This window comes from Silurus aristotelis, assembly GCF_946808225.1.
Source record: "Silurus aristotelis genome assembly, chromosome: 2".
Classification (NCBI taxonomy): domain Eukaryota; kingdom Metazoa; phylum Chordata; class Actinopteri; order Siluriformes; family Siluridae; genus Silurus; species Silurus aristotelis.
The window spans coordinates 13072738-13100399 of record NC_139575.1 but is presented as its reverse complement, the minus strand read 5'-3'; the positions used below and the strand labels follow the sequence as shown (position 1 = coordinate 13100399).

General features: G+C 39.1%; 2 protein-coding genes across 6 annotated transcripts in view; one reads left to right on the top strand and one right to left on the bottom strand.

Moving 5' to 3' along the window:
- Nucleotides 1-1370: 1370 nt before the first annotated feature.
- bcl6aa (BCL6A transcription repressor a) lies at nucleotides 1371-10116 on the bottom strand. 5 transcript variants are annotated; one of them, XM_083569223.1, is made up of 9 exons: nucleotides 9863-10116; nucleotides 6117-6288; nucleotides 5660-5881; nucleotides 4535-5479; nucleotides 3937-4118; nucleotides 3543-3710; nucleotides 3323-3453; nucleotides 2805-2942; nucleotides 1371-2698 (listed from the first exon to the last, which is right to left on the bottom strand). In XM_083569223.1, exons 1-9 carry the CDS (start codon nucleotides 9891-9893, stop codon nucleotides 2558-2560), a joined length of 2130 nt encoding a protein of 709 aa, XP_083425349.1. In that variant the 5' UTR covers nucleotides 9894-10116; the 3' UTR covers nucleotides 1371-2557. The 5 variants fall into 5 exon arrangements, with proteins under 5 accessions (XP_083425349.1, XP_083425350.1, XP_083425351.1 ...); XM_083569224.1 differs by having other exon boundaries at nucleotides 3937-4115; XM_083569225.1 differs by lacking the exon at nucleotides 9863-10116 and adding an exon at nucleotides 6692-9836.
- Nucleotides 10117-10482: 366 nt separating this feature from the next.
- lpp (LIM domain containing preferred translocation partner in lipoma) overlaps nucleotides 10483-27662 on the top strand; it is a 244430-nt gene continuing 227250 nt past the window's right edge. Inside the window, exons 1-2 of the mRNA XM_083569446.1 lie at nucleotides 10483-12729; nucleotides 12991-13044. The gene's annotated coding sequence lies outside the window, so the exon portion shown is untranslated. The remainder of the gene's footprint in view (nucleotides 12730-12990; nucleotides 13045-27662) is intronic.

Below are 27662 nucleotides of genomic sequence, written 5' to 3'. Positions count from 1 at the left end.
ACTGACTACAATATGCTGTGATCTGTAAAGCTAATATTCTCATGCCAAAGAATCTATGTAAAGCTCACTACCTGTTTTTTTTTTGTTGTTTTGATAAAGAATCCCAAAAACAGTCTTGTTTCTAAGCTTGTTTAATCTATTTCTTTGGTGAGGACACTCCTACCTTTTAAGATTAAAGGATTTGGGAAAGATGAATGATTGGGTGGATGACAATTAAGTGTACTGTACTGTTAATGTCTCAGGTTGCATATACTTGTGGTAGTGCTTCTGGTTTCTGTCCTACTCTAAGAGACTTTGTCTGACTGAGCTGTGTATACCTTGATTCTCCTGGCTGTAAACCCATGGCATGGAAATAGACCTGAATTCAATTTTGAAACTCCTGTGTTATTTGTAAATAGTTTTGAATCAGATTAACTGGCAATTCCTGCATGACATGTAAACCTCTTTTTGACAGTGAATGTATGTTTGGTATGTAAAATACACGTATGGACAAATGTCCTGAGACACCCATCTTTTCCAGCAATACATGGCTTTTTACCAAAATATTACTACAAAGTTTGACAGTTGTATAAAATGTATTAGGATGTGGTAGCATTTAGATTTTCTTTTCACATGAACCATGAGACCCAAACCTGTTCCAGCATGACAATGCCCCTATGCTCAAAGTCATTGTCATTGGGCTGAAATGGTAAGGTAACTGCTCCACAGGCCTCCTCACCTTACATCTAACTATACTAACACCCTTGTCTGAATGAGCCCAAATCTCAACCATGCACCAAAATGTGGTGGAACATCTTCCAGAAAACTGTTTATTAGCATATGAGAATAAATATGGAATAGGATGTTCAAAAACATGTTATGAGCAGGTGTCCACAAACATTTGGCCATAGTGTATTTAAAGATGCCGTTACATCTTAAAACTGTCCTGGGTTTTTATTTTTTTTTATAATTATATATAATTATATATATTATATATATACACATATGCCGTTACATCTTAAAACTGTCCTGGGTTTTTATTTTATTTTATAATTTATATATATATATATATATATACACATACATACACACACATACACAAAAATAAAAACAATCAAATAAAATTCTACATTCTAAAGTGTTCCTTTTTTTTCTTTTCAGTTTAAGGGTTATAAAGAAAATGTGAGTCTTTTTTGTATAGATTTATGACCATTGTACCACCAGAGGTTACTTGTACATTTAAGAGTACAGACCTACAAATTGTAAGGCATGTTATTCAATGTTACAGGAGCTATTCATGTAAGAATAGAGTTCAGACTACTGTTCTTTAATTCAGCAATAAAAAAAAAAAACTACATAAAAGAAAATATATAAAAGACATTGCTGCAAAGTTGTACATAGAAATTCAATACTTTTATTTTACATTCATACACATAGTTAGCTTAATGCATGTTTAGAAAAAGCCCGATCCCAAAAAGAGTCCTAAAGATGCACAGCTCAAGCAATAATGAAGTTGCTTTTTTTCCTCTTTGAAATTTGAACTGGTGAACAGCATGTAAAAAACATACACACATGAAATGGAAAACAAAACAAACAGGACAAGTGGTGTCCTTCAGTTGTACCTTAGCAGAGTAACAGAAAGCAATTCAGTCACCACTGAGAAAGGCACCTTGAATACACAGTGTGTATACATAGAGGGCAAAAAGCGCAGTAATAACTTTTACTGTAGCTTCTAGAACAATGACAAATGTAAACCTTCACTTGCTAACAGAAATAGTCACATTTCTATACAAACACAATTGAAGTGAAATAACTGTTGTACCATAACAGTATCGGCTTTTAATGCATATTTTAACATTTAATTAAAAGATTGGTTCTGCCAGCAGAGAGCAATCTCAGGAATAGAACTATGCATTATATCACTTTTACAGTTTCTTACTTTAAAGAATGTCGACCAGTAGCAACCCGCCTCATGCAATGTTTTACACGTTAGAGAGCAGCCATTATTCTCGTATACAACCGAACCCAATTATAGGCACAGCCAGGTTGTGATTTTTTTTTTGTAAAGGAGGCCATTCTAGTGTAGTGTACCCTGCACACAAAAATCTCTGGACACAAGTCTTTACACCGCCAGAAAATATACCGACCTTCGATTAAAATCCCAATACTTTTTCCGAAAAGTAACTTTGATATAAAATACTGTTCTCTCAAAAACTGGAATTTCAATTTTTTTTATTTTTTTTTTTTTTTAATTTTTTTTATTTTAATTTTTTTTTAACACATTCCATCCTCCTTTTTTTTTTCAACAAAATAAAGCTTTTTTTTTTCAATAACCAAAAAGGTAAAAACACAACATTACTGTATATTTATATGCAAATATAAACAATAAAGTGACAAGAGACCTTATGTGGTTCTATGTTCACATAGAGAAAACCCGTAGAATGGCATTAAATGCCTCTTTTTTCTTTTTTTTTTTTTCTTGTCTGATCAACACAGTGTGGCACTACATTTTCAGATGATTGTCCAAATAGGGCTCAGAGAATGCTGTGGTTCGGCCCTTGTGTGTTTGTGTGCATGTTCAGCAGGCCTTGGTCAAACCTGGCAAATCTGCTGTGGACACACGGTACTGGATCTTGGTGTTGGTTATGGCGCCGTGCTTCTGTCGCAGGTGGAGCCTGAGCTGGCTCTTATGGCGAAAGTGCAAGTTGCATTTCTCACACTGCAAAGCAAACAAAGCATTTCTTAACGGTTGAGTTCAAATAGTAGAAATATGATGCTTATGTGTCACTTCTCTCTGGTGAAGGTACTCTCTTTGCTGAACTCACATGGTAAGGTTTTTCACCGGTGTGTATGCGCAGATGACTCTTGAGCGTCTGCAAGTGCCGGAATCGTGTGCCACAGATTTCGCAGGGATATGGCTTCTCTCCCGTGTGGATCAGGACGTGGGCACGCAGGTGGGCCACCTGGAGACAAAATATAAAACGAGCATTGTAACACAACGTACGTAATTGTAACAGGTATTGAAAGTCTGAATCCATGTGCATTCTGTACAGCACAATTATTAAGGTTTGTATTTATGTGCAGTTTTAAACAAACTCATTGTTCAATTCATGGAATACTATAATTTTTGCCTGGTCCATTACTTAGCAACCAAAGCTTATGGTAAGACTTCCTGGCAGCAACATTTTTTTTTCGATTATTATTGAGCAATAACTATTTATTAAACACTGACCTTGTCTCTGTTCCCCCCCACACACACAAAGTTCAAATAAATCTATCATGTATAAAGATGTTAAAACACAATCTAATAATTACATCTGGACATGGAAGTATTAGGAAGTACCTGAACGAATCGAGCCCCGCAGGTCTCACACTTGTATGGCTTTTCTCCAGAGTGGATGCGCGTGTGGGTTTTGAGGTTAGCTGGTCGATTGAACTGTGCGCCACAGATGTTGCATCGATACGGCTTCTCTCCTGTAAAGTGAACAGGACCGTTAGAACGATGGGTCTAAACTGCAGGAGAAAGTCCATTGAAATGAATCCTTCATCCTTCCCCCCTTTACCTGTGTGTACCGTCTTGTGGCTGGCGAGATTTCCCTTGTAACGAAATGCTGCTTGGCAACGGTCACATTTGTATGGCTTGTCGCTGTGCACCTGAAGCATGTGGCGTTTTAAGACTTCCTCCTCTGCAAATTTGGAGTCGCATTCATTGCAAAAGTAGGTACCGTTTTCTGTAGACAAAAATATACACAGATGAAGCAAATTAGATATTTTCTTCAGAGTGTAAAATGTTCGGACTGTGTCAAGAGCAAAGGTTATAGGCTTCTAATATCCTAAATAATAGGACAATATTAAAAAAAAAAAAAAAAGTCATGTATTTGTTTTGGCTGAACTGTTTCTCTGAACACTTTCAGTAAATATAAAAACCAAAAAAAAAAAAAAAAATGAACGCCTCACCACAGCTGGAGTCGGAATACTCCGAGTGCAGTTCGGCCATCTCCTCGTTAAGGTGGGAGCTGGGAGTGTTGGGACAAACGTCTGAGTGTTGTGGGGACTGTGAGCCACAGGATGTGCACTTTAAGTGGCTCATATAAAGAGAAGTGTGGCTGTCACCAGGTCTCTGTGAACCCTCCAGACTTCTGCCAAAGAAAGAGGTTTTTTTTTTGGTTTTTCTTCATTTTTTGCTGCTTTTTTACCCCACACACAGCCACTTCTGACACTGTCACACTTTCAAACATTTAACTTTGACACATCCTGTGGTGGAGGTAAACAGTCATTGGAAATTTCATGGAAAATTCATTCCGAATTTGTAGAGACTGAGGATGAAAGTGCGTCTCCAAACACTGCTAGACAGTTTTACCCCATTGTTGCATCATATATTGTCATACATATATACAGTAAATGTATTTATCCAATAAAGAAATTATAGAAAAAGTTGAAGGACTGTATGGGCTAAGCACACACTGCTTGAACTTTGTCTCCAATCGTTTAACTTTACATACCTGCTTAAAATCTTGCCACTGTGTGTAAAAAGGTTTCGTTTTAATGCACTCACCTGTTAATAATATTGTTGAGACGGCTGGCTTGGGGCACACTGAAGTCCTCTCCTTGATCAGTGATCTTTGTGCTGGCAGCCTGCATGTCTGGTTGCTCAGATTCAGATGAGGGATGAAATGCCAGCCTCTGTGGCGAGCGCATCTCCGGTTCATGAGCGCTGCTCTCTTCCTCCTTGGTACTCTGATTGAGCACGATGAATTTGTATTTCTTCCAGTTGCGAGCCTTGGGGTCTTGCATGCCCTGTGGAGTCTGAAGCTGAGATGCATGTGAGAGTGCGGCGTTCTTGCTGCTGCTCGATTCTGTGGGGGAATTGGGCTGGCAGTCAGATTTTAATGGACTCTGTGGGCTGCCAATCAGAGGCTTGCGCCCGCTGGTAGCCATACCAACAGAGTAGGGCTGCTGGTTCAGCCCGTCTTCAGCCAAAGGAACCTGCTCTTTGTTCATGTCTCTCTGATGATCCTGGGCCAGGCTGGTGAGGCCATGCTTTCTAGAACTCGTAACAATGGACTGAGCTAAGCCTTGCAGGTTCTCCCTTTTCATTTCATCGTTTCTCCCCAGCACTCGAGAAGAATAGGAGTCCGAGTGGCATGAGCTCAAGTGGCTGGTATTGGAGCCGCGCACAAAGTCGTCGCCTGGTGGGCAGTGTTTATGTTGGAGGATGGCACCGCCTTTGGCAAAGTCAGGGAAAGTGTTTTTGGTGTCTGACGGCTTACAGATGGAAAAAGGGAACGGCTGCATAGGGAACTGGCCATAAACATGATAGGAGCCGCTGGGAGTGTTCACTCCGTTAAATATGGCACCGTAAGACCTTCCGTCACGGAAAGAGCCTGGTCGTCCTGCCATGTTCTCCACAATCTCATGTGGCCTGTAACCATGGACATCTTGAGGTAAAATCAGAGGACTGACCAGAAAATCATCTCTGGGCAGTTTGGTGGAGGAGTCACTGTAAAGAAGCATACATTTACTAATATTAATCAAGTACAATTAATTAGATTCAAAACTAACAGCAACGCCTAGAAGATTAAAAACTGATTTATACAACGAAAAATTTTTCAGCCACTATATACATTACACGAACGCTGAACCCATGTTTAGACCCTGGCAAATCATTTGTAAGACGTACCTGGACTTAATGAATCTGTGGCAGGTGTCAACAACGTGATCCATCTGCAGGTAGATGGCTGTGTTCATGACTGACACAATGAGGCTTTCCTTCAGCGTGAGACGGGATGTGTACATGAAATCCAGGAGGACTGCAAAGCCTTCTGGGTCGACCTTCGGGTCCAGATTGATGACGTTCATGTTGCATTTTAGGGAGTCAGTAAATATTGAGTAAAAGAGTCCACTGTGAAAATAAGACATTTGCAAATTTAGAACATATTCTCCCTGTGGGTCCCTAAATAGAGAGATAATATTAATAATAATAATAATAATAATAATAAACATGTGTGTGTGTGTGTGTGTGTGTGTATATATATATATATATATATATATATATATATATATATATATATATTCTTTTTAAAGACAATTTCAGTGCCTAACCATTAAAATGTTTCAAATGAATAACTTTAGTGTACCTGCAGGCCATGAGGACTGTCTTGTGAGCACGAAACTGCTGTCTGTTGACCAGAATGGTGACGTCTGTGAGAATGTCTCTGCTGCGCAGCCGGTTGAGGTTGAGCAGGACGTCGCTGGCATGGCGTGTGAACTGGATGCAGCTGTCTGCTGCACAAGACATTTTGTCAAGATCTGGAATGAAACATCAAGCCATGAGTTTTGGTGCCTCATTTATGTACGTACACTACCTAGTAGAAGGGGGGGGGGGGGGGTTACATTGCAGGAAGCGGCCTGGCAAACTGACTAACACCTGAAAATAACAATGAAGGTAACAGGTCAGGCTTGAATAAACACAAAGCACCACTGATAACCACTAATGGATGGACAGAAATTAATGAAATTAACATTTTAACCTTTCATTGATAGATTTGGATGTAGACAGATTAGTGCAAGCCCAGTGAGAACAAAAAAAAAAAAAATGAACTTTTACTTCCCCATCTCACTGTTTAGGGGGAAATGGTCCAATTTCAAAGTCATCGCCTTTTCATATATAATCAAAATCAAATGTTCTCGAACAAAAGCATTTAGTTTTTACCTCTAATCCTTGATCAAAACAGTCCCAAAAAAATCTTGCAGCTGCATGAAAACTAAAGAAATACTATTAAAAAATATATACAAATTTTTTTTTATTCTATTGATGTTTATGCCAAATTGTAGTTCTTATATGTGGCCACTGGGTGGCGCCACAGACTGAATAAACAAAAATCAAAATGCAACAATATTTGATACGAAATCTTAATTTTTTTAGGATGTAAAAATGGAATTGAATGCAGAAAATATTTGCTCCAACCCGTGACAAACCGCTACAAAAAAAAGAAAAGAAAAGTTTACTGTCAGCAGTTTCAGTTCGATAAGTTACTTCAAGTTTCTTGGTCAGAAAACTCCGATTTATTGTTTAATAACTACCACGTGTTCATTAGGATTGAACATCGACCAAATGTATATTCAAACCAGAGTGTTTGAAACGGTGCCGTAAACCAGCGTTACGTGTTTAAGACATTTTGTTTCCGCTTTAAGAGAAATTCCGCTTTAGTATCCTAGCAACGCTCAAACTCCGAGGGGACGCGCGTGCGCGCGAGACGAGAAAACGCACGCGCAGGCACGAAATCAAACAGGTATATTTTTAATGCAAGAGATCAAACAAACATACAGAATAGCATATTTCTAAACACTCTACACAAATAATCCATCAGATATATTGACTATTTACCAGCTACCAAAAAACACAAGCTGAGCTCAGTCCATGTCTTCCAACTAAATTAGGTTCAATTATTGTGATTGTCCTGATTGCTTCCTTGTTGTGTTTTTTCTTTTTGTCCAGAAAAAAAATCATAGGAAAAAAAAACCTGTTGCTACAGTGGCAGTAATTCAAAAACTTATTTCACACAACATCTACCAGATTAACTTGTATTTCAGACTATTCTGGATTTTCAGCAGTGTGAACGTGATGTTCTTTATCGAATTTGATTTTTTCTTTTTTTACACTGCGCTGAATCTTCGCTGTCATAAGAAATGCACATCCTCTCAGACTGCATAAGCGTACTTTTGCGCAAAGTGACATTCAACTTTACTCTGTACTTTAAAGATTGTGTACACACACACACACACACACACACACACACACACACACACAGTATTTATCCTTTTATACATCCAAATTTATTAGTGCGCCCCCAGCATGCACACTATGTAGTCCATGTAATCCCTTGGCTCAGTACAACTTCCTTTTTAATGCAAACAAAAGGAAAGTCATTTAGTAGATCGCCAAGACAGAACGCAACCACAGGTAGCATTCTATCTTGACAGACCGTTTAAGAAGGGAGCAAATGCGGATTGGGACGTAACCTGAAAGGCAGGTTGATGTCATGGTGCTTTAGTTCCATCCCCAAAGAGCAGGGGGTCAACCCGGTGTGTCTCAAACCAGCACGCACACTTTTTTTCGTTTCTTCTCTCCTTCTGCTGTTCTGCGACCACGAGGTGTCACCAGGTCTTTAACACTGATCTGACAGCTCAGTAATCAACTCCATGCAATTAACTCGCAGGTTCCCAGCCCAGGTTCTGTCCATGTCGGTGTTATTTTCTTCCTGCTCAAACACACCCCTTTTTCACCTGTTAATTAGGTGAAGATTGTGTGTTCAGGGGAAACATTAATAGATGCAAACTCTGGGCTGGGAACCTGTGAATTAACTCATTAGGAGTTAAAACAACAAGAATAAAAATAATAATAAACAGAACCAGCCATTTTTCTAACGTTTAACGGTTGCGCAAGACTGTGCACATCGATTCATCCATGCAAGCAAATGTTTGCACGGTAATTTTGTTAGGAAACTGACCGCATGCAGAAGAGGAGTTTTTCTACTCGACTCCGAACTACACATGTCGCGGATTTTTGGCTAGTTCTGCTCCAGAAATAGCGAGCACGAGCGGCGCCTTCGGAAAACACTGATTTATGACCCTCGTGCTAAATGCCAAAGTCTAGCGCGCGACCTGTTTTTACAAACGACTCGGTCTTACGGTAATAACGACGCAGCCCCAAACGCACAAAATATCTACGTCGGGCCATAAGGACAACAAAAAACAAACACACACGCAGTCCAGACTCTCACAGTGAAATAAGCACATGTCCGTGTAAGCGGCGAAGCGCGCGCGCGCTCCACATTGGGCATAAGAGCGCGCACGAGCACGGGGTCAGGTCCAGCGCGCGCGCGGCAGAAGGGCAGCGCGCCGAGCCGCTGTTGGATTCGGACTAAGTGAACTTGCAAAGTTTGTGAAAACACCGCGAGCTGTTGTGTCAAAAAAAAAAAAAAAAAAAAAAAAAAAAAAATGTACCGGTGGTTACACAACCAGTTATCCTCTCTGACGGCTTTTTTTCCCCCATGCAACAGGTTGAACTAGAGTTTTTTTTTTTTTTTTTCGTTTTTTTACTTTTACACACACATATAAAGGCGTATTTACGGCGCGTGAGCTGGAAAGTGGAGTAAAAAATAAGCTGAACATGGTGGCGGTGAAGGCTGAACGGCGCTGTTTAGCTGGGAGAGTTTCGAGCTCGCGACCAAATTAGTACGCGCTTCAGACAACACTGACAGCTCCGCCGTGAGGCATTATTTAACACAAAACAGATGCACAGAAAAGTGTTCAACAACAACAAAAACCACACCACATGCAGAGTTACTGTAAAACAGAACGTCAAACAGACATTCCACCCCCATTCAAACAGTTCATAAAGCAGAGCAGAGCAGTGCGACACTCCGTCCCCACTGCACATTTCAGTGACTTGAAAGTTCACAGTGTAGTTAGTGGAGCCTTCTGGCCGAATACGCAGCGCGGCAACATTTTCTCCCTGTTCAAACACACTCACTCACGCGCGAGCGCGCGCGCGCACACACACACACGAACTCGCGGCGCAGCCCACGACACAGAGCGCGAGCTCAAGCCGTAACAGTGTCTCGTGCTGCCCGCTCGGATCGGCCAAGGGCAAATAGCACCGCGGCGCCCCTGTCACCAACCACTCACACTGACCCGCACTTCAACTAATTCAGAACAGCCTCGGCAATGAAACACACAATCACAATCATAATAAAAAAACTATCCTACGAAAATTGTTTTGATTAAATAAAACACCGGCGCGGATCAACAGCACCAGAGAACAAGCGGCACATTATTGAGAGAGAAAAAAAAGAATTATAAAAAAAAAAAAATTCATCACCTGGTAGTGCTTTCCTAGAAACTTCTTGCATCACCACTTCTAAGAACCCCTGTTCTAAGAATCAGCCGAGCTCAATTCTCGGAATTTGAGCTTGTGGCCGTACCATTTTTACAGGGCGGGGGTGTGCGTGATTTTTACACCGCCTTCTATTTCGTGAATACTGACACGACGTTTTAACTCATTCCACAATATGTAGTGATTTAAGTCTTTCGACGTCTTTATTGTGCTGTCAATGTATCAAAATTTGGAAAAAATCCCACTAATTTGGTAGGAAGACGCGCCGAGTACTTCGCTTTGCTACCTCTGAGTTGGACTCTTCCGAACACAGACGGTCACGTGACCCGGGGTACGAAGAAAAAAGACTAAAACGCCTGGCGACGTAAGCCGAGGAGGCGACGTCTAAAGCGGCATACTACCGTACTAAGTAGTATGTGAAAGGCTGCAGGGCCACGCGGTGTAGTACAGTGGCGTAGCCCGCGTGTTTAAGCCCAGCCTCAAAATTCTCAGAACTAATTTGCTATGCTGAGTCCATTCGCCTGGCGTGATAAAAACCCTCAACAGCAAATTCACTATACCGAGTTATACACGGGAGTTCCTTTTCACACGGACCAGTCGTGGTGTTTTTTTTTTTTTAGATTTTTTTATTTCTCCAATCAGTCGCTTTGCTCATATTTATTTTTTTCATCCAGAAATACTTTCCACTTTGTTCATCTCCGGTGCGGACTGCAGCTTAAAAACCAATGAGCAGGGCTTCATTTGTGTTTTTCATTTCGGCAGGATTAGCCTTAAAGGCGGTGTATCTCTTTTTTCCCTCCCCATATTTTGGATTTTCGAAAATACGTGTTCCGTGTGGTGTCTCTCGCCTGCTTTTGTGCTTGTCGTGCTTTATGTGTAAGAAACGTGCATGGCATTGCTGTAAGTAATCAGTTCCTATGCTGGTGTAGACGTGAAATGTGTGTTTTAATACGATTTAGTGTGTGGAACAACCTGTATACTTTTACTCCTGTGTTTTAATTATAGTGTTCACTGGATACATAAGAGTACAGTGCAATTCTTATGTCAATATTAACACTGGGAATTAATGCGACACTGATTTGTGTTGTGTAATATCTTCTGATAGAACAATGATTTTTATTTTTTCATCAAGCAATTACTTTTAGATGTTTGTTAAACTCTTTAATGTCTACACCTTTTAAAAAAAAATAGTAACACTGAAAAGCAATACAAGTAAATATTATTTATATAGTGTATAGCAAAAATATATAAGTGCAAATTACATGTAAGATACGTACAAGTATGTAGTATACAGTACACACATACAGTACACCTCACATTCTCAATGGAATTGGAGATAGGAAAAGTGCAGACTAACTAACACCAGAGTTCTGAGGAACGTGGTAGACGTGTTGTAAAAAAGCCCAAGACTCAGCCGTGATCCAAAGCTTTTTTGCTGTTTCGCTCCAGATTTAGTTTTCAAGACCCTGCTCAGAGTAATGCAGCTGTATCTGGAGAAGCCCATAGAGTGCTGTGCACAGGATTTAAGGAAGAGCAGACGTCTAGACGTAAAGGATAACTTTGGGAAAAATTGACCTTTTTTTTTTTGGAGTGGTTGAAAATATATCTGAGAATTCAGACGAACTGATTCCAGTAGTTTGCATTTAGTGACGGAGGAGATGATTTGGTGGTCGAGTGGACATTATGGAGAAAGAGAGGTGGACAGGTGGACACAGTGCTGTGTTAGGGGTAGAAACAAGTGTCCAAACTAAACACGCTGTCCTGTGGGTTAAAGGGCAACCACGTTTTTAATCTGTCACACTGTTAAAGTAGTTGCAGTACAGGCCTAGTCGATTCTTTCACATAGAACGGAAGAGAATAATCATAAAAAAAGAGTCAAATAAATCAATAAAAGTAGAAATAAATAACTTTTATTTTTACTATTATTATCATGATTATTAGTTGTATTTTTTTATTATTATTATTGCGTAATAATTATTGTTGAATAATGTCATTAATGCTCTATCAAAGGTAGAAAATCCGTAGATGTTGAAAAGGTTGTGTCCTGTTTGGTCCAGATGTCAAAACGTAATTGTGATTCGGTATTGTTTTTCTAGAAAACAAAATTGTACCTTTTGTTATTGTCAGCCACATTCTTCATACGTCATTGTTAAGGTACAAAATGTTCTACATTAACCAGGTCTGGCCTTTAACCCACAACCGAGCAAGTTTAGTTGGTTCTGCAATACAGCAAGTTCACCTGCTCCCCCCCCCCCCCCCCCCCATGTCTTTCTGTATCAGACGTAGTTAATCTGTACAGCTGATTTAAAATCTATTGCAGAATGAATCAATAAACTCTGCTTAGAATATTTAGCCCATTTTTTCTTTCAATTTAAAAACGATTATTGTGGGAAAACGGCACACCGTATGCCTGCATGCCTCGACAGCCCAGCGAGTGTGTGCTGATTGGGCAGGCTTGCATATTTTTCAACCTGAGACCTGTTGCTGACATGGCAGAGCAGCACTTTCTGATATAAACAGTCTGTCATATTTTATTTGCCTGTAGGCTTGCACATATCCGTGTACGCATGCAGCGTGTGCCATGTACCGCTTTTTGAGTAATTTACAACGAGCAAGCATTCTACATTTGCAGCACTGAAAAAGCCTTGACCATGTACAGCTTATTTCTTTGAATGTCACTAACTGCAGTGTTTATGTACTTCTGTGTTTTGTACTTGTTTGCATATCATTTAAATCGGAGTTATTATTTTTGTGCGAGTGTAACATGTTCAGGTGCAATAAAATGATCTCTGTCCGTAACCCTGATTTCAGCTCTTTAATTTACATGCTGTCAAAGATGAAGGACATTTCAAGTGAGACATTGAATTTTACTGCCTCCCTAAGAGAATGTAAACTTGTATAAAGTCTGTTTCTCTAATCTCTAATTTAACATACGACACACACACGCACAAATAACTTTTAATCATGTCTAAACACAATATGCTGTTGTTTTAACGTGAGCAGGGCTACTGTTTTATTAGAATAAAAAAAGAAACAAGTTGTAGTGTGTATTTCTGTATGTAATATGTGTAAAACGTGATACAAGTGGATTATCTTCATCTCACTGTGTATAGGAGCTACTGTACATTTGCTGCTTAAGGAACGGCAGTGTCCTTGCTGGCTTGATGGTGAGTAACATCTCAGAATTGAGTTTAATCCCAGATGTACACCGGTTACCTTCACATTGCATCCTAGTCATAAATATATGACTTATCAAGATGTTCAACAGGTTCAGCACTTTCTAAGCAATAAATACATTTGCTTCAATCGAGCACGCTTTGAATGCAGCACGTATCTTCTTGTGTCCTTCTCTGAATCATTTCCATTATTCTTTTCACAACTTTCACAACAGTTTTACTAGTGTTGTATAATTGTAATACGAACGATAGCATTGTGCTGTTTAAAAATGAATGTGGATGGATCATAGAATGTGAAGAGATGTTTTTTTTGTTTTTTAATAAAAGCAATTGTTAGCATCACTGTATAATAGCATGATTGCACTCAACTGCATTACTGCTGTTTTGTTTAGATAATTGTGTGTAACCTTTCACATCAGAGTCACCTGAGGCCTCCGGTGATAGAAGTCTGCTGATTGCTGCTTAGCTGTGAGCTGAGAGTTCAGTAGTGAACTAGTGATAGAAGGGCTGACAATAAATCTTAAAAAAAAAAATTTTTAATTCAATTATCTTGTAATTAGATGGCAGTTGCTGTTTTGACATGCGATAGTATTTTGAGCAGATACACGTGTACCTCAGTACAACACCTGAGTATTAAACACAGCCTGGTTTTACTCAACAATAAATATCTATGAATTCCAAACCACATAATACACACTAACTAATCACACACATCACACTTCAGCCTGTGGGCATTTACGAATAAGAACATAAAACACTACAATTACAAAAGTGTCACAGCACATAAAAACTTAAAACTACTAAATCTTCTATACTTCTTATAGTATATGGTGTCATAAGGGTTGTTGAAAGTGAGATGATGATGATGATGGTGGTGGGGTGGTGGTGATCTAGCTGCGTTATTACATAGAACATGTTTTCCTTTTTAAAATTACCGATATTTTGGAGACATTTAAGCCACATTGCATTATACAACATACAAATCCAACAAAACAAGGTATTTTCATGGTAATAAACAATAACAATGCCAACCAATTAAAACCTCGACTGGGAATGATAAAAATGTAAAAGTGTAGTTTTATTGCTTTTTTTTTAATTACTGATTTATGATATCATAAAAGCATGATAAAAGCAATTATTGTAAGTTGAAAATGTATTATGACTCCATGCCATAGAAAAAAAACCCAAAAGGAGCAACCTGTTAGATATCTTATTCATCTTAGGTGCCAGCTTTTCTTTTCATTCATGCTGTTTCTGCTTTCCATTCCTAATGCCAGTCAGGCTAAAGGTTAAAATCACAGTGAGAGAAAGTGAAGTGATTCGACATCGATGGCTCAAAAGGCTCATGTTTTCGCTCTTTTTGGAAACTAGATTGAGAAAAAGAAAGTATTGGAATGAAAGGCCTTCTTAGTACACAGACTTAAATGATTCCCTCCCTCTAATCTGCAGGCACTTATCTTATTCTCTGGGCGTCTATTTACAAAGAGGATCATATATTTAACTTGGGTTAAATGATTTGTGGACAGACATTGTTTGAACAGCCTGGTGTCTAGGAACACACGGAAATGATTCTGTAAATAATTTGCGCTTTTCCGTAGTCGCTTCACTATAAACAAGGACGTTCCTCCAGTATTTGAGCGTGCCACACTGATACGGGAGCCTTGTGTACGTGGAGTGCTGTCTTTCACTTCGGTGTGTTGCAGCATGTAGTAAATATCCCCAAGGTAAACACAATGATCTGTGTGGTCATGTGTGCGGCACCATCTGTGATGTTTTTCATACATAAATGCTCTTCTCCCTGCTTACCCTTTTACATCTACTCAGTCAGACTCATTTTTTCACCTTACAGAAGCAATTTTTACTTTAATTTTTCATACATAATAGCATTACTATATCGAATGTACAAAAGCTGCACATGCATGAGGTCTAACCCGGCTTTTACAGAAAAAAATATCTTTATTTTCAGCACTGAAACTCATAAAACTGCCAATACTACAGATGTTCAGCGCGGAAAAAAATATCACCCCCTGTTCTCGTTCTGAAGACACTGTACAACTCAATGACTCTGACTTTGTCAAGCACCCATGCAAGAATCTGTAACAAAACTTGCTGTTTTACTTATTAAAAATGTTAACCTATCAAAACTTTATTTTTTTCACTTTTAAAACAAAAAGAATGCATATAAATTGTGTATAAATGAAATGTCCTTTGATTGGAGTCACATTTTTATATTTAGATATAGGAGCCATGAATATGTTTTGAGATCCTGTTTATTGATTCATTCTTTCTATGAATTACTTTATATGAAGCTTATTTCTGCTTGTGCCTCTAAATGATATAAACTGTTTTTGCGCGTGTATTAGTCATACTGGCTTTGCACTGTCACAGAGCTATTAAGGGAAGAATGTGTGAAACTTTTGTACAGCATTTGAACTTTTATAACCCCACGAGATAAGAAGCTGAAGATCAAACCAGCTATGTGGGAAATTCATACTTTTCAAAACTTCATGTGACTTCTCTCTCTCTCTCTCTCTCTCTCTCTCTCTCTCTCTCTCTCTCTCTCTCTCTCTCTCTCTCTCTCTCTCTCTCTCTCTCTCTCATCTTACTTAGGTCTTTTTTGTTGTTGTTGTCCTAAATTGCCCAGTCCAAGGTAATTTTTTTTAAACCTTCACTGAAACCTGCAATTATTGGCAGGACATAAAAACTGCGTGCATGGTTAAGTCAGATTTATGAGGCAGTTACTTTATAATATTGCACTTGCTTTCCCTTTCTCCTCTTGTTTAATGCATTGGCTCTCCCACACTCCTGCACATTAGGACTTCGTTACCTTAACACTGATCCTCTGACCCTAAGATGATAGGTTGAATTCTTTTTGGTCCAGATAACACTTTTTGTTCATTGTTCATGTTGCTTGATTACAAAACATTTTTGCATGTGTTCGGTGCTAACCCAATACCACGTCAAACTCAATATTTCTTATGTCTTAAATTACACAGGATATATATACGGCATATCAGAGTACACATGTTGCCAGCATTGAGTTAAGAAAGACAGGAAGACGTGTTCCAAAAATAGTCTGCTTCTGCGCTACCTTGGCTAGCTGCACCTCAGATTGTGTGGGTTGATATACAGCGCTAAAGCAGACGTGCGCAATACCACTCTCGGGCCTTTTTTTCCTCTCATTGTTAGGTGTGTTACAGCAGAAGCATCGTTTGACATGCCAAATATTGGCGATGACAGCACACCATGCACACAGTAATTTCACCAGAAAACCACACAAAATGTTGCGAGCATTGTGGAGTCATAGAATTTACTCACCATCTTCCGCTTAACACCAGCTGACCTACTTTGTCTTGACTAAGGGAGGAAACTGATTCAACTTTATAAATTGTTCGAAAAGTGTTTTGTGTGTTTCACTGATCATATTCTGAGTTTTTCATTATGGAGACTGTAGTATTAACATATTGGTATAACACCTCACTATTACACTTGAAAGACTAATTGCATTGTTATAAATATAGCTTATATGACTGTTTGTGCATGCCCCAGGTCATTAAACCCAGCACTGACATCTCCCATAGGCTTCACTAATAGTGTAATAACATTGTCATTGTACTGACAAAAACAATACTGATAAAAATAATAATTGTGATAACAAGCATAAGAATACTAATAAATAGATCGATGAACAGATGTGATATTAAATAAATATATCTAATTATGCAAATCAGTAACACAATTTGAATAAATATGTTTATTGGGTAAAGTGTTAATAAGGTAATTGACACTCGAAATAATGGAAAATGAGACAAATGAGATAAAGGACATATAAAGTATATATGAGTTGTATATTTTATTGATATTAGAAGCAATATTAACGCAGCATGAGTTAATAAAGTTGTTCATGAAATCAGGATGGACTGAATTTAACCTTGCTTATCATGTATCTTGTAAGACAGGAAATGTTTTCTCTCTGGTTTGTGTCTGTTTGTATCCGGCAGCCCACTTAACCCACCCCAGGTATTTCTTAAACCAGCAGGGAGAAGCATCTCTGAAATAATTAAAGCTCCGATTCAGCACTGCCAAATAAAGAGCTTGTCGAACTAAAAAAAAAAAAAAAAAAAAACAAAGATCAGCATCAACTTTAATTCAACACACTCAAGGGGGTTGTTTTAGGGCACACCGATGAAGAGCGTAATACCCGGCTGTAAGGCATCCAAGAGATTAGTGGGGAAACGTGTAATTTACGGCGGGCCCCCTACAGTGCCCAGCAACATCCGAATAAGATAATTACTGCAAAACCTTGGCAAACTTTTTTACAAAAATAAGTGACCCACTTAGATTAAAAAGAGAGCGAGTACAGCGATAAAGGAGGCTTGATCAATGATCAGTGAAATATTGACTCATTAGACACGGTCTGATTGGTCCCCCTGGGTCAGATTTTCCATGTGCCAAAAACTTGCTCCAGGGCAAGAGGGCATGAGGGTAAATCCTTTTTTTTTTCTTTCTTGTGAAATTTATTACATTCCTGTTTGGATAAAATACTCCCTATAAAAAAGCACATGAGCCTCACACAAAGTACAGCTGTTTGAGTTGTTAATGCGGATCCAAAAGTGTGTCAAAACTCATGAAACAAGAGTCTGTTTGTGCTAAATTGGCTGCTGTTTTGCACGGTTAACAAAAGCTTTAGCATTGGGAGCTTTTCCACGCTTCTTTTTTGTACATGAATGGCAAAAATTTCCCCCCGTCTCAGAGCAAAAATTTTTCGCCAGCTTCAGCTCTCGTTGTCAGCGAAGACTTGAGCCGGCCTGGTTGTCAGAGGAATGATGCAACTGTGCTGTAACATCTGCTGCTAGCGCGTACGCCGAGACCCTCTCAGTTCCTCTTAAAAAAAAGCTCCTTTTTTTGTTATGAAGTTTTGCAGGAGGTTTTTCCTCCCTCTGTGTCCGTAGAGGACTGAGCTCTTAGCTTTTTTTTTTTTCATGTCAGCAATTTACTGCTCATTTTGAACTAGAATTGTTGTCCTTTTTTTATTGCTGAGCTTCTTGTTGGGATAGATGCCTTTGTGGTTCGATGTTTGGGGCTGTTGCAGCTGAAATCTTGCATTTGGATGCTGTGAGTCTTATTAACCCGTTTAAAATAGGCCTCGAGAAGAACAACATCTGAGCATAGAACTGATAAACATAGAAGGATGCTTATTTCAAGGATTGATTTATTATAAATGTGACATCATAGTGAGTAGAAATAAGTTTGGCTAAGATGTAATTTGGTTTTAATGTGGTGTGATTGTGCTACATCAGTATGATTGAATAGCTTCAGGTTGGAGCTTATGAATGCGTTGTAAATATATTATACCATAGTGTTTTTGAATTCTCAAATCTCAATCAAGATATGTTGATTAATTGCACTTATCTGTTGCTCTGACAATAATGCTGCCTGTAATCACTTACAATTGATTGTAAATAAAAAAGATACATAATCTTTAATATGGTGAACCTTTTTCAAAAGAGAGTTTTTTATTTATTTATACAAGAAGTCTTAGTACTGTAACAGCCAGGAAGTTTTCTGCTTCAGGACAGATGCACTCTTTGGCTTCTATTTTTTATTTTAGCAGCTTCATGAGAGAAGGAATTACTATTTACAGCTACTAAAATGTAAGTTATAACAGGAACTAATGTGCAACAGCATTAACATCTATTAATGGTTATTGTAGTAGTATCACATCACGTCACATCACATAGCCAAGCAACACACACTGTTCTGTTTTTTTCCTCGCTTATTACTACCTGCTTGATGTATAATGATGATAACATGAAATAAGCACAATGCATTCTTTTACATGTCTGAAAGTCATCTTCGGCAGGCTTTTGTTGATTCATCCCAGAGCTTTTGGCAGGGTTTATGTTGAAATTATAAAGTCAGCCCCTGAAATTGCGTTCAGATTTTCACAAACCATGTGCTGACATGAAGCGTTCTGTGCGCCTGATCGATAAAATCTATTTCCCCGATAGCGAAAGTGCACTTTGTGCACTCAAAGAAGGGCAGATTGCTTTCAGTGATGAAAGGAAGCTACGAGTGTCAGTATTGTTATCAGTCAGGTTTGAGCCTGTTTTTGTCACAGTGGCATGACTTGATGCATGTGTAGTGGAGGTGGGGGACCATTTCTGCATTTTCTGGTCTTCTATTCATCACATCATGGTGTTTTTTTCTTTTTCTTTTTTGAGCAGTTTAATACACGGTGCCCATTTGTCTGTAATTTCCTCCCATGGAGATTTAGCAGATCAGTGGCATAGTATCAAGTAAATGTCACCATATCGCTTTTCTGTTTTGTCAAAAACGATAAAACACACACACACACACACACACACACACACACACACACACACACACACACACACACACACACCCCACAAAGAGATACAAGACATGCAAAAGTGCATAGCGTGCATAGCATGTGTCTAGAGAGCGTAGACTCTCAGCATGAGTCATGGTCAGACGAGTAAAGAGACACTATCCCACCCATGTACTTCTCACCTCTGCACAGTTAACCGCTTAGGGTCAAGGTTGATATTGACGTTGAAGTTATTCTGTCGTATAACCAATTTCTAATTTGTCCCTGGGATTTATGTGTATGTGTATTTATTAATTATCAATATGTTACTCTCGGGATCCAATACGTAACGAATATTGCTGTGGCCCACTAAGGTTTGCAGTTAGATTTCAATGTTCACAGTGTGCAGTATTTAAATTTTGTTCCTTAAACCCTTGACAGACGGCAGATTGTGGTGGGGGGTGCTAGCAGTTGGAGAGTCTGCGAGACCACACTGAAATGTTTCAAATCACACAAAGCCTAGACGAGGAGGTAAAGCTGGTGTGCTCCAGACACCTACAGTGTTGCAGATATGACACTCTGTTTCTGTGGTGAGATCGTGAGGCTCTCTGTGGTTTGACCCGGAATTTTTCTCCAACTCAAAGTATCAAAATCTTTTCTGTTGTTGTAAGAAATTACTTGAATGATACACAACCTGAGTATTCATTAGCCAACCATATAAAGTTGACTGCAGGATGCTTTAGAGTTAGATCGGGACCATGGTGTTGGCCATGTGGCAGCAGGGTACATTTGCACACAGGATGTCACAGGTTCGAGGTGCACTGCTGGGGAGTGTTGTGCCACTTCCTCTCCTAGGTATGAGCATGGTGACATTATAGAAGAGTGGGAACATTGATGCTGAACCCTGAGAGTGGGTGGTGTGTATGTTTGCATGTGCGAGAGGGGTGTGTGTATGTGAGGGGGTGGGGGGTGTCAGTGCACACAGCTGTCCTGCTGACGTTACAGGCATCACTCCACTTCCTTAACCAAACAGCTATAACCGTGCTTCTGGCATGTTTACTGGTACATCAACTGTTTAGTCGTAGACTAGTAGAAGAGGTTCAATACTTTAATGTACACTGAGAACAGCAAAACCTGGTTTGTTATTTATCACTCTTTTCCTCGGTTCCTCTCAAGGTTTTTCCTCATTACATCTAAGAGAGTTTTTCCTTGCCCCAGTTGCGATGGCTTGCTCATCAGGGATAAATACACATCGCTCACCTAATCAACTATTAAATTCTGTAAAGCTGCTTTGAGACAATGTCCGTTGTGAAAAGCGCTATATAAGACAAAAAAAAAGGCAAAAAAAATAAAAAAGAGTTCTCACATTTTTGGAAAACTTTACTATGTGATCCACAAATAAACAGATATTAAACTACTAATACATTCAAAATGATTTAATAACTCACAGACTAACCTTTAGTGTGTTAGCAAATATGACTTTGCATAAATATTCACCCCTTTTATATGTGAACACCTTTTCTTTTGTTACAACCTGCAGTTGAAATGGATTGTTTGTTTAGAGATGCTCTCTAACAAACTCTAATGACTTCCAGGAATATTTATTATGAGACACTTTTATTGCTCTTAAATCAACTTTGTTCAAGTAACTATGTGACTACTGATCCCAAATGGCTGCCCCAGAACACAGCAACCAGGGTGAAAGCTTATGTAATAACAACTTTTTTCTTTTCCCAAACTTGACTGATTTCCCCTGCTTTAATATTATGGACTATTGCATGTGCATTCATATATTTGCAAGTAATTCCATTTTAGTTTTAGCTTCTATGCAATTATTAATAAATAGCTTTTTTATTGTAAGAATGGCTGTCAACCTAAGCTTTAGGCCATTCTGTTTCCTACACCTTTATAAGTCAATGAAACAGATAAATTATAAAAAAAATAAAAAATAAAAATACACTCGCTGGCCACTTTAATGCATTAGTAACCGTTTAGCCCCAGATTATTTTAACTGTCCATTTTTCAGTTAGTCTGTGCCCACAGTAGCCTCCTGCTCTTGCCTAACAAGAGAGAATACAGTTGTGGTCTTCTGCTGTTGTAGCCCATCAGCCTCAGTGTGTTAGCTGTTGTGGTTTGTACAGCATGGTTATACAAGTTACGGTATACTTTTTCTCAACTTAAACTAAACCATTCACTCTGACTGCTCTTATTTTCACAGTACTTCCACAGACATGATGTTTTTAGTTTTACACACTATTAATGTAAACGTTAAAGACTGTTTTGTGTGAAAATCCCAAAAGATCAGCAGTTTCAGAAACACTTAAACCAGCTTATTTTACACCAACACTTGAAGTTAGGCCTTAAAAATGCAATACTATATATTAGAATATAACAGAGTCCATACTTTGTACTTAATGGATCAGTTTACGGTGAGTACTTCACATCTTATCTTATAGCATTTTTTTTTTATTTGACTGTTGTATCAATGCAACGTAGCAGATCTGGCTTTAAAGCGCAAATTTAGTGTAAGATTACAATTTATTTAGCCCATCCCAAATTACCTGGAACTCAATCATCAGTGATGAAGTAACAATTTTAATTAACAGAATGATTTAACAAGATTTCCATTATTACCATTTTTATACAACTCACTTAGCATGTGCATGCTTCATTGCTTCCTGATGCGCTACAGATTAGTGCTTGAATAAGGAAGTCTTGTAACAGGTTTTTTTTCTGTCTTATGGCCTCTTGTTTCAATGTGGAATGAAACTGAGTGTAATAGGTTAGGCCGCCTAGCAGTTCTGTTGTTTTGCTTGCAGAATATTTTATTGCGCAGGATGACCTAATGTGTTGCAACTTATCTTCTTGTCCTCCATCGTATACCCATAAAGGCATATAGCCAGGGTCAACACCAATGAGCAAAAAATGGCAACAATTTAAGGGGCTCACGGCAGAAGGGAGGGCACAACAATTCAATGTCTGATAGGATGTCTGATTATAGTTATATTTATTATATACAATTCATATTTCATAGTAATATTTACATATTATAAATATGTAATTTACATTTGTAGATTTCTAGTGTTTTTACTCACTGCTGTAACATCTTTTGTGTGTTCAAGTCCATGGATCACATGGGCAGAACAGTATTTATGTGTTTTTAACTTGAACTGAAGAGCGTAGGTTTAGCCAAATCTGACTTAATCCTTCACCATTGCTGTGGCATATTTTGCCTAAACATCTACCCAGAAATCAGTCAGGAGTTTTGAGTGAAATGTACTGTGACAACCTGTTGTCTGGCCTTTTAGAGCTTCTAAAAAAAATAATACATGGTGTAGGAGTGGAGAAATGGTAATAAACACGTCCAGCCAATATTTCTGGTCTTGGAATAGGAGCAGTTTGGATAATCAAAATGAGATAATCAAGATTTTCAGTGGAGCAAAAAAAAAATTGGCTGCCTGACATGTTTGACAGAGAGAGAGAAAGAGAGACAGACAAGCAGAGAGACGAAGAGGGTGGAGTGTGCGGCAGTGTTTTGTATGGGGGTGTGGGGAGGTGTGTTTGGAAATCACCCAGGAATGCAGTCTGAGGGCCAGTGTTTTAGATTTTTGTCCTTTTTTCCCCAGGAGCTTTCATCAGAACTGTGCCACCTGGTGGATAGCAGAAAATTCAAAGAATCACATTCTCAATTCTCAGCTTAGGTGGTGACTTTCCTAAATCAGGCAGGGTTTGTGTAACTTGTCACATACTTAAGTTGTATATAGGTGCTTCTCTCATGCTTCTCATGAATCAGTTATGAGTCATACTGAAATTTTGTAGTGCAGGCTTTGGGTTTTGTGAAACTTTCCGTGCTCCCCTACTTTGTTGTGTTTCAGGGGAAGAGGAGAGTTTAGCATGCGGGTGGCAAAAAAGAGACTGTAAACAAATAAATGGGTCTTTATTTTATAACATTGCTTTATTCAATTACATTTTTGTAAACAGCTCACCAGCTACAAGTGTGTTTTATATATAAGTAAACAATATATAATAAATATCAACAAGAACTGTGAATATAAATTGGTTTTGCCTCCTGGAGCTTCTGAAGCACACCTTAAAGCATATCCCCTGCTGTTCCTGCTGTTATTTATTAACATGATATTAGTAATATTTATATGTACATATACTAGCAATATATGTGTGAAATTAAACTAAAAAGTCTTTATTAAAACCGTGTACATCTGACTTTCTCTCTTTTTTTGGAAGTAAAGATTATTGTATTTATTAATATGTTGGACAAACAACTGCCAAATAAACAACAAACAAACAAAAAGTTGAAAAATAAAATAACACTATATAAGGCTTAGTAACATTAGGCAAGAATACTTTGAGGAATACAGCCGGTACTTTGCTAAGAATTGTGGATTTGCATAAGTTATTTTCTTCTTCTTCTTCTTCTTCTTCTCACGGCTTATTACATAAGGGGTTGCCACAGCGGATCATCCGTCTCCATACCCCCCCTGTCCTCTACATCTGCCTCTTTTATACCAACTACCTGCATGTCTTCCCTCACCACATCTATGAACCTCCTCCTTGGCCTTCCTCTTTTCCTCCTTCCTTGCGGCTCCATCCTCAGCATTCTCCTACCGATATACCCCATGTCCCTCCTCTGCACATGTCCAAACCCTCTCAATCTCGCCTCCTTCACCTTGTCTCCAAAACGTCCTACATGCGCTGTCCCTCTAATAAACTCTTTTCTAATTCTGTCCATCCTCGTCACTCCCAAAGCAAACCGTCAACATCTTCAGCTCTGCTACCTCCAGCTCCACCTCCTGTCTTTTACTCAATGCCACTGTCTCTAAACCATACAACAGCACAGGTCTCACCACAGTCCTATAAACTTTCCCTTTCACTCTTGCAGATACTCTTCTATCACAAATCACTCCTGTCACTCTTCTCCACCCACTCCACCCTGCCTGCACTCTTTTCTTCACTTCTCTAACACACTCTCCATTACTTTGCACTGAGTTATATGTAGTTATATTCATGATTACGGTGTGCATTGAGTTTTGTAGACAATGACAGACTTATGTTAAGGCTATAGCGCATTTCTGGTGATGGGCCTATTTTATCTTTTTTCTCAGGGCAAAATGTTCACAGACAGGAGCTGTGAACATTTTAAATTTTGCTTTCTCTACTTGCCCATTCACTTGTTAGCTGACACCCTCAGTTTTACCTTAAATCTACCCCAAATTCGTCACATAAATTGGGCTACTGGTCACTCACAATGTGATCACTGTGGCATGCATAATGGATAGATTTCTGGGTAGCAAAATGCTGGGAGCTTTGGCTTGAGCACAAGCTGTGCAAGGGGACCATCACGTATTGATATGAGTGAACATTTCAGGCCACAACTATTTACACTGGTGCCTGGATATCCAGTAGCTAGGGAGGTGCTTGCTGATGTCATTAATTTGTCCCTGAAATTGTGAGGGGAACATACTGTGCATTACCTACTTTTTGGACACTTAGTGGGATTTTTATTTTATTGAGGAGTGATGTTGATTTCATAGATAGCCATTACCAAGCTAATGCCCCATGGTATTCTTTTTGAGAAGGGCAGGATAGAAGCATGGGAAGGAAGGAACGTGGTTGCTATGAGAGGGTAACCTAGAATTGGGCAAAAACGTCCAAGCGTGCTCAGCCTGACTTGAGTTGTTTGGTAGTTTTGATATGTTCAGAGTTCTTACAGTCATTGTAGATTGTGAATGGCTAAAGTAAGTTCTCCAAGGCCAGTTTGACAGACAGGACATCCCTGTTTCCAACATCCCATATAATTTTCCAATATCACTTTGCTGAAGGCCACTGGATGGAGCTTAATTTTCACAACAACCCTCAATGTCAATACGGCACCACACATGTATCATAGGTATCCACTGTCAATGAAGGGTCTGAAGGGTTAGAAAATGTTGATGTAAGTGATTGCCTTTTTGAGGAGTTTTTGGGCCTTTTCTAAAGCAGTGAAGTTCGGCTCATTTATGATGGTGAAAAGGGTCCAGATTTTGACTGTCATAACCTTGCTTGGTCCTTGTGGATTCCTACTGGTATCCAAGTGTATCCCAGGAAAGAAATTTTTTAATCATTAAATTCACACATTCACATTAAATTTGCAGTAAACAATGTGGATAGAGGTGATGTTAATTGAAGTTCCCTTCTCAGATTCAAATTGCACAAATTGAGATGTTTCAGTCTTGCTGGGACCAAGGGCAGATGATAATGATATATGACAGTGATTTAGTTCAATCCACAATAATCAATAATCAATATAAGTTATTAGACAACCTCTTTTTTCTGCTTACAGGATGAATATTCTCCTGTTTCATGGCCTCCTAAATCTATTAGTCGAGTCTAATGGAGCTAACTGGTGCTATTCTGACCACATGTGTTACCATGTCTGTAATATCATCATGGACAGCAGGTAAGACCAAAGACCAAACACAAAATATTGCATGAAACTGGGCAAATCTGCAACAGAGGCATTTGATAAGAAATACGTTTGACATACGGCGATGCTGCAATGAGTTGTCCGAGGTGTTTTGACTGACACTCACCCTTCAATAAGAACATTACTGGTAGATCACAAGAGATCAGGAAGACCTTTGACGAGAGATCAGATTGAGCTCCCATGGACTTCGCCCTCTTCTCGAAGATGAAGATCCAGCTCAATGGTCGCAGTTTTGACACCATTGTGGAGATCAGGTGCGAATGGCAGAATGTGCTTGACATGCTTTGAAAATAGAAGACTTTCAGTACATATTCCAGAATTGGCAGGAATGCGGGAAAAGCTGTATTGCTGTGCAAAGAGACTATTTTGAAGGTGATAGTGTGTAAATGTAGATAAATGAAGTACTTTCTTGTAAACAAGGCTAGTCTCAAAACTTTTTGATACCACCTTGTAAGGGGGCATGGCATATGCTGTGAGCTGAAGGTATGAACCCGAGCACAACTTGTCTGTGACTGTGATAAGCAATAAAATGCTTCCTTGGTGCAAGACATTAGCATGAAGCATCAGAGGTTCAGTTTGTTGAATTATTGTTTTTTTATTTTACCTTCTATGGGTCCCATATGGGTCTTCAGTCCAGGGTTTGGCTGTGCAGGTGTTGAAGTGGCTGACTGGTCATGTTTAGTCTTTCTTTGAGTGCACATTTATAAAGTTACCAGTTGCTTTAGAGTCAGTGAGTGTTGTAATTGGGTGGTGGTGATCTAGAGTAGCACTGTGCTACTTGGTGCTGGGGCTGCCACACCAATCCTCTCTGCCAGTATGGCACCACACATGTTTCTGAGGTGTCCATTGACTATGAAGAGTCTGGAAGGATCAGTGTGTTACAAAATGGGTGCTAAAGTGATTGAACTCTAGAGGTGTTCAAAAGGAGCTGCTCTCTTCTACAGCAGTGGTGTGACGGATGCAGTGATAGAACTAAAGCCACTAGTGAAGCTCTTTTAAATGTTGGAAAACCAAACAAACCTTCCCAGCTCCCTAATGGTGAAGAGAATGGGGCCGGATATTGACTGTCATATCCTTGCTTGGTCCTTGAAAATACCCTCTGAAATCCTAAGAATATCCTAAGAAAGATATTTTGGAATCATGAAATTCACACAGGGCGCAATGCAGTAATCAAAGATGAAAGAGATGGTGTTAAAGGCAGTTCCCTTCTCAAATGTAGATTGGACTAATTGAAATGTAAGAGTCTTGCTGGGACCACAAGCAGGGATAATTAAACTTGACAGTGATTTGGTTCGATCCACAATAATCAATAATCAGTACAGGTCTTGAGAGAACCTATTTTTTCAGCTGACAGTATAAACATACCCTTGCTTCAAGGTCTCCTAAATGCATTTGTCAATAGCTTGGATTTCTTTGGTGCAAATGGTGAAATACCCAATAGGGTGAGGGTGGGGGTGGCACCTACTTTGAGCTCTCTATCCAGGGGAACCCCAGCACAACTAGTCTGTGACTGTGATGAGCAATAAAATGCATCCTTGGTGCAAGAAACTAGCATGACGCATCAGAGGTTCAGTATGTTGAATTATTGTTGAAGGTGTTGAAGTGGCCGACTGGTCAGGATTAGTCTTTCCTTGAGTGCACATTGATAAAGTTGACAGCTGCTCCAGAGATGATCAGTGTTTTAATTGGGTAGTGATCTGGAGGAGCGCTGTGCCACTTGGTGCTGAAGTAGAAGCCAAGTCTGTTTAATTATACTAAATCACACAAGGCATGTGTGATTCAGAAGAATAAAAATAA

Coding starts and splice junctions, on each gene's coding strand:
- bcl6aa (XM_083569223.1), bottom strand. CDS start 9,893: ATGCAAGAAGTTTCTAGGAAAGCACTACCAG. Junction 4,119..4,534: donor CTCAACAATATTATTAACAG/GTGAGTGCATTA, acceptor TTTCTTTGGCAG/AAGTCTGGAGGGTTCACAGA. Junction 3,454..3,542: donor CCACAAGACGGTACACACAG/GTAAAGGGGGGA, acceptor TTCACTTTACAG/GAGAGAAGCCGTATCGATGC.